Source organism: Meleagris gallopavo, chromosome 22 (genome assembly GCF_000146605.3).
Source record: "Meleagris gallopavo isolate NT-WF06-2002-E0010 breed Aviagen turkey brand Nicholas breeding stock chromosome 22, Turkey_5.1, whole genome shotgun sequence".
Classification (NCBI taxonomy): domain Eukaryota; kingdom Metazoa; phylum Chordata; class Aves; order Galliformes; family Phasianidae; genus Meleagris; species Meleagris gallopavo.
In genome coordinates, this window is record NC_015032.2 from 7,655,759 (window position 1) to 7,666,879 (window position 11,121).

General features: G+C 45.4%; 1 protein-coding gene across 1 annotated transcript in view; it reads left to right on the forward strand.

The window, feature by feature from the left end:
- LOC100544203 (cadherin-4) overlaps positions 1-6,348 on the forward strand; it is a 32,967-nt gene extending 26,619 nt beyond the window's left edge. Inside the window, exons 7-9 of the mRNA XM_031556604.1 lie at positions 3,160-3,299; positions 4,396-4,560; positions 6,117-6,348. Of these exons, the coding sequence (XP_031412464.1) occupies positions 3,160-3,299; positions 4,396-4,560; positions 6,117-6,323 (512 nt within the window). The 3' untranslated portion in view covers positions 6,324-6,348. The remainder of the gene's footprint in view (positions 1-3,159; positions 3,300-4,395; positions 4,561-6,116) is intronic.
- The last annotated feature ends 4,773 nt before the right edge of the window (positions 6,349-11,121 follow it).

The window sequence follows — 11,121 nt, forward strand, 5'->3', positions numbered from 1 at the left end:
AAAGCAATGGTAGTTAATCTTAGTGTTTGTAAAATTGCAATGGACTGGAGAACCAAGGTCAGTTTTGAGTGTTTGCAGAGGAAGGACCTCCAGTTTGGGGGAGCACTCAGGCTGGGGGTGACGTAAGATAACAGAGCTATAGCCATCTCAGTTGCCCAGCAATGCCATTAGTCCTGGATTTTCATGAGCATTGCCAACAACCATGTGTGCACACATTTTAAAATAAAAATGATATCATTATAACTTCAAGCAGGAGTTGGCACAGTAGGGATAGATAAAAATGAGTGCCGAAATGAACAATGAGGTAAATATTCATCAAGAAACACAGGATGAAACCATGGGGCTCCCATTAAAGCTAATGGGAATTATAGTGCTAAATCACATTTAATTTTTACCCCCAATGTGTGTAAACAGAGAACAGACAGAGCAACGTATGCTACAAATGTCACCTAATGCAGTTATGATATGGTACATTAAGAGAGTGGGTCATCTCTGGGCAAATATCCACTCTCCTGAGCCAGCAATGGAATATATGGCCATGTAATCGATTTGCCCTATCAGTTTGGAGAGGGAACAGCAAAGCCACTGGCTGTGCCACCCCTGTTCCTCATCCAGCACATCCAAACAGGCACAAACATCTCCACGCACAGCTACGATGTGCACATTCTGACTTTCCTTGGATGTGTGGTCCCAGCAGTGAAATTTTGATGCTGTCCTTCACGACATACATTTGCTGTGATTGCAAGCACCTGCAGGCTTCACCGCCCCATGGAAGATTGACTCCTAATGCTGAGTTCATAGAGGATGGGGACACAGGAAGAGTTTGCACCACAGATCCCAGAGGTGATAAAACACACGACTTCCTTCTGCTGCTCTCATTTAAATCCAGTGCTAAAATACGATTTAAACAGTTGAAAATCCTACTGACTGAAATTAACATCAGCTGAAGGACGTTTGATTTAAGAGATTCCTCTTTTCATTTTCAGATACATTATCCCTTTTTAAATTACGGGTTTTATTACAAAAGCTTATTTTTACATTCATTGTAATTTTAATTGACTTTTTTTTTTATCTTCAAGAGCTGCAAAGCACTGCATCAGTGATGAAAAATGTAATTTGCAATGAGTGGAGTTTTTCGGCTACATCCTTCTTGTGTTTTGCCTCTTTTGTATATATTTTATATCATGACCTCTGAACAAAAGCCTGCAAAAAGGCAGAAGGATTTTTTTTGCGTGCACTATTTGTCCATTTTAGAGTCAGAGGGTCAAAGTTTGATGGCTTGCAAAGAAAGAAGCAGTGAGGGGATGGATCAGAGGGTGCTCAGGTGAAGGAAGTTTCTGTCTTTACCTTTGCTCAAAGGGTTTTTCTCCTTCCTAATACCTGATGTATTACCTGCACAAATAACACAGTTAGGAGAAGAGCAACGCAATAAAAAATTGTGAAGAGTGAAGACAATAGATTTCAAGAAAAACTACATGCAGAGTGAAAATGGGCCTAACAGCAGTAATAGCACTTCCCATTTCTACAGAGTGAATAAAAGGAAGGAGAGTGCACTACATCCGCTATTGACACTTTGAAGGTGTTGGTTTTTTTCAAGGTATCTGTAAAGGCATTAATGGTACAGTTTTTTCCACAAGTGCATGAAAAAGTAGCATTAAAATTTTAAAAAAAAAAAAAGGAAAAAAAAACTGGTAACCATTATAATATTGTCTTTGTGGACTAGGCAGGTATCTTGTTGTGAGAGATTTGAAAAGGAAAGATGAGAAAAGGACTTCAATAGTCTGCTAAACAGCTGAGGTTTTATATTGCAGATAAGAGTTACATTTTCTTTCCTTTTCATTTTTCTCTCTTGAATAGATGCAGGATAAGCACTATCTGAAAACAATTCTGTTAGCTAGCAGGAAAGGATGGCAGCCAATTGGCACACAATGGCAGTAATTAGCTGTCCATCCTCTTCTGCTCACTTCACTGAATTCCTGTTGGGTATAAACACTTCGGTGCTGGGAGAGAAAGCACACATCCTCCTGATCCATCTCTCTCTGCAGTGGAGCTGCTGGCAAGGCTGCCCACCCCAGCCCCTGTGATCTGCAAAGGGAAGGAAAGCCATGCAGAACACAGATTGGTGGGAAACAGCATCTGTTTGTTCTCCTTGCACAGCTAAAAACACAACAAAAGCTTGGGATCGTCCATCCCACTTGGGTTTGCTTTCTGTTGTCTGCATGGCTGAGGTCAGCCCAACTGAGATGGAGCTGTGCCACATGTTCCCACCTCCACTGACCATTCATCTCTCCCTTTGACAGGTGCCAAATCACAAGCTAATGTCCTGTCTGATGTGATTTTAGAAGTTTAGATAACTTATCTCACTTACCAAAGAAGAATATGAATGAGCCCAAATTGGATTACATGACCCAGCGTTACTCAGCCTCCCCAAAGCAGACTTTGCAAACTGTAGGCAGATCAGCAGAACAACTGCCACAGCAAGGGCTCACAGCCTGTGCTGTTGTCAGAACACCACTCATGCACAGGTGTTGTTCATTTGTCTGAACCTGTTGCTTCTCAGCAGCTCTGCGACCCTCCCTCCTTTGCCTTTATTCTCTGCCCTTTGTAGAAAAATTCAGGATTTAGGCCAAATCTCTTCAGAAGGGTGATGTTTTCACACTTGCCTCTTGCTTTCCCTTTGACTGTGTATTTTAGTTCTGACATCAGCTCAGTCAACGTTTGTGATGGAGCTTAAGGAACTGTTTGGATTGCGGGCCTGTCATAGTATTCACAGCTCCCACTGACCTCTCCCTTACAAATGAGAACATGCAATAGGATTACATTTTATTCCTCTTACTAACAACCAGTGAAGTTTCTCCCCCAAACTCGCTGTGGTCTGTAATCTACATTGTAAGTCACACCATATGCAATTAACTCAACATTTGCTCAGCACATGCTGATACATGCAGAGGATTCTTGCATGGGAGATGATTTGAAACATCACTAGCCTTTACCATCAGCATGAGCTTTGCCTTTGTAAAATGGGACTGCCGCTATAGCCGTAGCATTGAGTTCCTCTCCACGTGGTTGCATGAAGCAGGACAGGTTCTTGGTGAGGGGTGAGGAGGTGCCAGCACCCTGCCATGCAGCACTGCTCACCCAGCCCCTCTGCTCTTACAGCCATGGTGCTGCTGTTTGTGGTGTGGATGAAGCGCCGGGAGAAGGAGCGGCACACCAAGCAGCTCCTCATTGACCCCGAGGATGACGTGAGGGACAACATCCTGAAGTACGACGAGGAGGGCGGTGGAGAAGAAGATCAGGTAGGGGGCCAAGAGCAGCCATGCAATCTCTCTCAAAAACAGCAGAATCCCCATCCCTTCTGGTCACGTACTCCTTGTTGTGGGTTCTGTTCCCGCTTGTTTATACCTGGGTAGCTTTATCAGCTTCCTTGCCTCTCATGCTGAGGACGCTGTTTGATCCTCACCTAATGGAAGTGAAGGGCCTGTGACACTCTCAGATACGTTGCTCAAGCAATGGATGTGACTGCACTACATAGCAGGGATCCGGGTCAGGGACTTTGCCCAAAACTTGCAAAGTTCTTACTCAACAAAAAAAGCCCTCGCAAGTAACGTTTCTTTTTTCTCATCACTGACAAGTTATTTATAAATATTGCTCCTGGAGATTCAATCATCCCCATCTGAGCACAAGAATAGTTTCACCAGCAGAACAAAGTACAGTTATAAACATCCAAACTAGCTGAGTATCTGCTTTCAGGCAACCGCACTGTGGGCTTAAATATTTTAGAAAGGATTCGTTAAAAATAACAGCTGAGGAAGAGCAGCAAAACACCATTACCTCCACGAATACATTTTTAATGAAATATTACCTGGTTCTCATTCCTTGAAAGAAACCTATTCTGTTGGGATTTTTCACAAGCAGAAAGAACATAATTACTTTAAAAGACCTACATGCATAAATGCAGTACATATTTTAATGTTTTTACTTCTGTACAAATGTAATTGGAATAACACGTCAACCAACACTGTCATTCCATTATATTCTGAATTTTACCCAAAAGTAATGCACACATCTATGCATATGCAAACCAAAGCTGATTTTTTATCCCAAAGATTTCAACACTGTGTTAAATATTCTAAAAGTATTTAAATATTTGATTTAACTTATGTTTTAAGATACACTCTTAGGAAGTCAATTTTATGAGCTATTCCGAGGTTAGGTTTGCCTGTAATTTAGAGGATAGAGATGCCACATACCCAGGGATGGGATCTGACGTTGAACTTGAGCTGAGAAAGGATTAAACCCTTTGGCTTCAGTGTATGTCCTTGCTATGTTGGGAAAGTAACTATCTGAAGGAAAAGCCCTTGGTTTCACTTCGTGCCTTTCCATTTGTCACAGGATTACGACTTAAGCCAGCTCCAGCAGCCAGAGACCATGGATCACGTGCTGAACAAGGCACCTGGAGTCCGAAGGGTGGATGAGAGACCGATCGGTGCTGAGCCACAGTATCCTATAAGACCAGTAATCCCCCATCCAGGGGATATTGGTGACTTTATAAATGAGGTATCCTCTTCAAGGTGTCCTGTATCACATATTAAAAGCTTAAGCAGCTCGCACCAGCTGTGCACCGCTTTTCTGGCTGTATTAATGAGCAAGAGATGCTATTCCTCACACGAGGCGTCTAATTAGAACCAGGGGAACAATTCCCATGAGCAAAGGAAGCAGGAGTTGGCCTAAGAAAGGTACCATTGCTACAGAAAGCCAAAGTACAAACAAGAAGCCCAGGATTTCTGGTTTGTGGATATCAAAAAGGCTATGCTTCTCAGCACTCGGGAAGGCATTGCAACAGGGAAGTGTTGGAGTCATTATCCCTGGTGGTGGTCAAGGAGATGTGGCACTTAGGGGTATGGTTTAGTGGGCACAGTGGGGTGGGGTTGGACTTGATGGTCTTAGAGGTCTTTTCCAACCTTAATGATTCTATGACCGGATCCTGCCCTGTTTTGCATTGCTCTGAGTGATGTAGTTGCTGTCGGTATAAACACTGGCTGGATGTTTCCTCACAATGTGGCCAGGAAGACAAATGCTTTGCCTAACATCAGAGCACAATTCGTGGCTCCTGAACTTGTAATTGTTTCACCAGTTTGCATCTTTTAGTGAGCTTAGTATGGTTTAGGCCTCAAAGTGTTTGCAGAGCACAGACATTCATCTCCGACCAGATCTTCCTTTATTTTATGTTAGATTATTTCTCCTTTACCTACTTGTACAAACATCTAATCATTTAGCATTTCTCATTTCATTTTTTAGTTTTAAAATGAGCGATTGACTGGTTACAAGCCACTCAATGCATTATTTCCTCTGAGACAAAAAAACACCATCCATTCCATGAGTCAAAAAAATAAATGTTAGAGTGATTTAGTTCTGTTATTATATCAATTTTCTGCTGTGTTTTTTTCTCACTCTCATCTTTGAAATTCCTTCTTCCTTTGCTCCTGCCTGTCCTTCACACTCTCATTCACACACATTTGTGCACAGGAAGGCTCTCTCGCATATGAGGGAACTGGGTTGGAGAAGAGGAGGCTCAGAAGAGACCTCATTACTCCCTACAGCTCCTGCAAGGAGGTTGGGGCGAGGTGGGATCAGCCTTTGCTCCCAGCTAATAGCTATAAGATGAGAGGTGACAGCCTTAAGTTGTGCCATGGGACGGTCAGGTTGCATGTTAGGAAACATTTCTTCTCTGAAAGAGTAGTCAGACATTGGCACAGCTGCCCAGGAAGTGGTGGGGTCACCATCCCTGGAGGTGTTCAAGAAAAGGGGGATGTGGCACTGAGGGACGTGGTCTAGAGCGGTCACAGGCACGGGCCGATGGTTGGACTAGATGATCTGATTTCCTACCTTAATGATTCTGTGATTTTATGCCTTGGTTCTTTGTGCAGTGGGATGCTCTCCATCTCCCCACTCTGAGCCTGGAGAACTCTATTCCACTCCGCATTTCTAGGTGCTGGGCAGCAGGAAAGCAGTGCTTTTTGTTATGACCGCAATCCCTTAGCTTTGCACCCACAACTCCCTGCACCCTTCCCCATTGCCATGGCGGACACTGACACATCCCTGTACCCTTCCAGGGCCTGCGTGCGGCGGACAACGACCCCACAGCCCCCCCGTACGACTCACTGCTGGTCTTTGACTACGAGGGCAGCGGCTCCACCGCCGGCTCCGTCAGTTCCCTCAACTCCTCCAGCTCCGGGGACCAGGACTACGACTACCTGAACGACTGGGGGCCGCGCTTCAAGAAGCTGGCGGACATGTATGGAGGAGGCGAGGAGGATTGAACTGACCTCACTTATTTAAAAAAAATAAGAAGAAGGAGAAGAAAAAAAACAATTAAAAACAAACCCACAGACAACATTAACGAGAAGAGCCGATGCAGAAGCAAGAACTGTACAGATGTGGCAGCTTTTTTAATTAATATCCCCTGCTGACTGTATTGTTATTTTTAGTGGTGATTTAGGAGGTTTCTTTTTTTTTTCCTTTCCTTTTCAATTTCTTATTTTTTTTTGTTAGGATATTGAGCTGTCTCGCATGAACACTTGTCTCTGCTGCAGGTTTTTTTTTGGTTCTGGTTTTTGTTTTTAATGTCAGCTGGGATATTGCTCGTTTATCTGCTTTATGACTAAAGAGAGTGAAAGGCACTCTGTCTTAACTTGAATTTCTTAGAACAGAAGCACTGTTTTTAAAATATATATATATATTTGAAAGTGCCTTTTGGTGCATGTATCAGATTCCCTTCAATCTCAGGAGTGATGAAAACTAACACACAACCATCCTGGGCAGCACTCCCTGTGACCCTAAGCCAGTTCTAACTGGGAAGGAGTTAACAAAAAGGAACTGTGGAGATTGTTTCTTTTCTTTTTTTTGCCTTTTTTTTTTTTTTTTTTTTTTTTAAGGGGGTTTGACTCACTCTGGGGTGGAGAGGCTGGGGGGGTGGGAGAGGGTTATGTTTTGAGTGGAAATCTTAACAGCCATCTTTAAGCCTCAGCAGGTGGTGAACCAGTCATCATGTTGTATATAACTCAGTGTTATCAGATGCAAAATACCGACTAGGGGCTCTGCTGTAACCTGGTCACACTCAATGTAGCTGCATAGAACTATAGCATTGATAAAGCCTTTGGTTATCGCGACAGAACTCTCCAACAGCCCTTGCCTACACCCTACAAGTAAATCGTGAATTGACCAAAGGCCCACTTGTTTGTTTTTATGCTATCGGCGTGTTTTGGCTCCCACGAGCGATGTAAATACCGGCGGGGTTGCGTGGTGCTGCCCACGGCCCTGGCCGCTCCCCCACCTGAAGGAGGGCATGTGGAGCACGGGGCACCGCTGCCATCCGCGAGGATGGAGCTCACCCAGTCCGATGTGAATGCCTTGGAGCATCCGTAGCCAAAGCTCAACACCATCACGTAACTCAGCTAATGTGTGTCCGTTCTATTCGATGGGTAGGCACTGCTATCTGTAGTAAATGTTTGGTTTTTTTTGGTTTTCTTTGGAGAAGTGCAACGAGGGCCTGTTCAGTATCTTGTGGTTAATATGCTCGAGCATTGCCAAGCAAGTGAGAGGTTTTGCAGCATCCAGGCGTAACTCCACATCAGTATTATAAATGGTAGCATACTACCTAGTTTATATGTAGGATCAGTTTAACCAATAACAAATAGTTATTAGCTTTTTTTATTACATTTTTCCTTTACTGATTTGGACTAGTGGGTTTCTGTCTAATGTTTGTAAAATGATTTAGACTGCATGGATGTGTAATATAAACCACATTTAATGGATTATGAGCCACTTAATTAATGTGCTATGAAATCTTGGATTACCTGTGTTTTATATTCTGCAGACGATTTTGCAGTGGGTTCGCTACAAATTGTAAAAGTGCTTAGATCTATTTTCATTTAAATCCAAGAATGTGCACAGTACCGGAAGGTGATTATCCAGGGGATAATCGCGCTTTTTTGATATCTTGATTAATTCTCAAGTTGAATGCGAAGAGTTAACCGGGGGGCGGGGGGAGCGAGCGCATGCACCGAGAGAGCGCGAGAGTGAGAAGCAGAGAGCTTGTGCCGGCGAGTGGGCCTTGTTTCAGAGGGTGCAGACTGGGCTGCAAGATCGTCTCTATCGATTTTTGAAATGCTCCTAGTGCATTTTATATTTCACTGTATCATATTTTCTATAAAATGCAATTTCTGTAAATTAACGAGCATTTGAAATGTGTCTTGTATGAAGTGGAATGTGGTAAAAGTCTGCCCGAGGGGATTCGCACGTCACCGGTCCGTTATTGACCCCCAGGATGCGACCTTTCCTTTCCCCTTGGTCGCTCGGTCCGTTTGTCCTTTCCCTGCCTGCAGAGCCGATATGAACACCGGAGGACGCACCGTGAGCAGCATGTACCCATCCCCGTGAGCAGTGCTGGCACCCAACGCCTTTCCCGTTTGTGTCCCAGAGCTCACACACCCTGCATGGCCACACAAGAGCCTCCTGGCTGCCCTCCCCCCAGCAGCCTGCACCGCTCTGTTCCAGTATTCCCCATTGCCCGTTTTTCTTACTGCTCATCCCCAGGGGTTTCTTTCTTGTCCCCATTATTTCACCAACCTGAGTTTGCATCCCTGCAGAAACTCCCCGCCCACAGCAGTAAGTAATGAAAATGCAGTCGGTGCCCCTCGCACAGCAGCATTCTCTGCCCTGCACTGTAACCTCTGCACATGTCCCCATGCAGGGCTGTAGGGCCATACAGCAGTGAGCTCCTTCCTTCTTGGCCAGTCAGGAGATGCCATCAGCCTTCAACTCATCTGAGCAGTTCAGGTTTTTAAGAACATTTATGCAACCTAAGTCAAATGAAACTGTGAGTGATTAAAAATAAACCATTGGAAACTTTTTTTTAAGAAATCAGCGGATATTTTTCTGCAGCGTTAGCAATCCAGCCACTCCAACCCCATAAGCCTATAAATCAAACTAGTTGATTATCTTTCGACCCAGTTCTGCTCAGCCTCCCTCCATAGGACCACCTCCTGCTCCACCACCACCCTGCAGTGCCACACATGCAGCCCCTTCCCTCCAGTGGAACAGGCAGAAGGTAAGCAAGCAGCACCTCAAGCAATGTAAATCAGAGAATCACAGGATGGGTTGGGTTGGAAGGGACCTTAAAGCCCATCCAGTTCCAATCCCCTGCAGTGGGCTGGTTGCCCCCCAACAGATCAGGCTGCCCAGGGCTCCATGCAGATCCCTTTTTGCAAATCTTTCTGTGCATTAATATTTCTTCTTTATAACCCAGCTAAGATAGCATCCCAAGCCTTTCAGGTTTGCTAGTAGGAAAACCTTCTTCTCAGAAGGAGCAGTGATGCAGTGGCACAGCTGCCCAGGGGTGGTGGGGTCACCGTCCCTTGAGGTGTTCAGGAGCCGTGGAGATGTGGCACTGAGAGATGTGGGGGGTGGGCACAGTGGGCTGGGCTGGGATCTTAGAGCTCTTTTTCAAGCTTAATGTTTCCATGATTAGGGATCTCATAGAAGTGGCATTGCCATTCACACTGGAAATGACTGCAGCTTACTGAGAGCCAAGGTGGGAAAGCGCCAACATAACCTGACTGTACTCTTAAAGGTCACACCGGCTTGCTCCATGATTAAATAAATGCAAGCATGAAATTTTAGAAACTAAATAAGTGGTTCTGACACACTGGAGCCCCCAATTTTTCCATGCCACAAAGCACTGGGGGAGGGAGCATTGCATTTGGACAGGCAGAGAAGAGCCCATCCCAAAATACCCTTTTCACATCCAATTCCCCCACACCTCATTCCACTGCCAGGAGCTCCCAGCAGTGTCCAGGGGACGGGGACAAAGATAGGGAGGGGTGATTAAGGGAGACCTGTAAGGTCTGTTCTGGGCGTCCTCTGGGCTGTAATAGTTTGGATTCTGTTTTTGTGTTTTCTTGTTTTTGCTAGACCAGGTGGTGCCACTGCTGGCTGCAGGGCGGAGGTGGGCACCCCAATGGGTTTGCAGGGTTTGAATCCACCAACGTGAGCTTGTGAGCGTTGGAGGGTCATGATGCTCCGCGCAGGGTCTGTGCAACACAATACGCCAAGATTGCAACTTTGTGTAGTCTCAAAGAAAACATACTAAGGTAAAACACAGGCTTTTAGTTGCGATGTCTTTTGGCGCTCTTCATGGTGAAAAGAATGGGGTTGGCTGGGGGGATGCTGTGTGTGATGGCTACATGCACTCATGGCAGCAGCTGGGCAGAGAGTTGCCCCCACTCAGCGCTAACGGGGAAAAAATCCAAGTCATCTCGGGCCACACAGACCCACCTGCAGCCGCTCACCACCACGTGTACATAATGTAGTTAGTGCTTGAAGCAGCGTGTCAGAAAGGTGACAAAGAGCCACGGCGACGTATCGATGTATCACTGGAGCACTTTTTGTTCTGAGTTTGCATGTTCCCGGTGCAGGAGCGGCGTGGCAGCCCGCGTGGCCACAGTGGGAAGGCCTCTGCTGTTCCGCTGTGTTCACGCAAAAAAGCAGTTTGTGTCTGAGCTCAAAGCCCCTTTTTTTGTAACCGTCAACAGCACAAATCTTTTGTATTGTTGTTTGTACCATTTTTGTACCAAAAATCAAAAGAGGGGAAAAAAAGAAAAAAAGGGGAGGGAAGAAAGTAAATGTTTTCAATGTGTTTTCAGTGCCACTGCAATCTTGGTTTCCAAACTGATAACAGCTTTGCTGATTTACTGTGTATCAAAGCTGAACTGGCGTGCCGACGCCTGGCTCCGGTGTAATAAAAATAAAGTCCCCCTTTTGAACAGTCTCATTTGCTTCTGTAAGACAAAAACTTCACTCTCCCTTGCTGCACCCCGCTGCACTGCCTGGTGATGGGTTCACTCCTGCAGTGGGGCAGCAAGCGGTGTGCAGGCCCTGGGTTCACATTCCTGTACACGGGTGTCAATGGGTCCCAGCACACACAGATAGATTGAGTGGGCTCCGACCTCTGCTGTTCAGTGCCCCGCTATTCCATGGCCGCAGGGAATGGGGCCGGGATGTGCACCCCAACGTGGCAGGCACCTCATCTGTAATAACCACTGAGATGAATGCAAATCC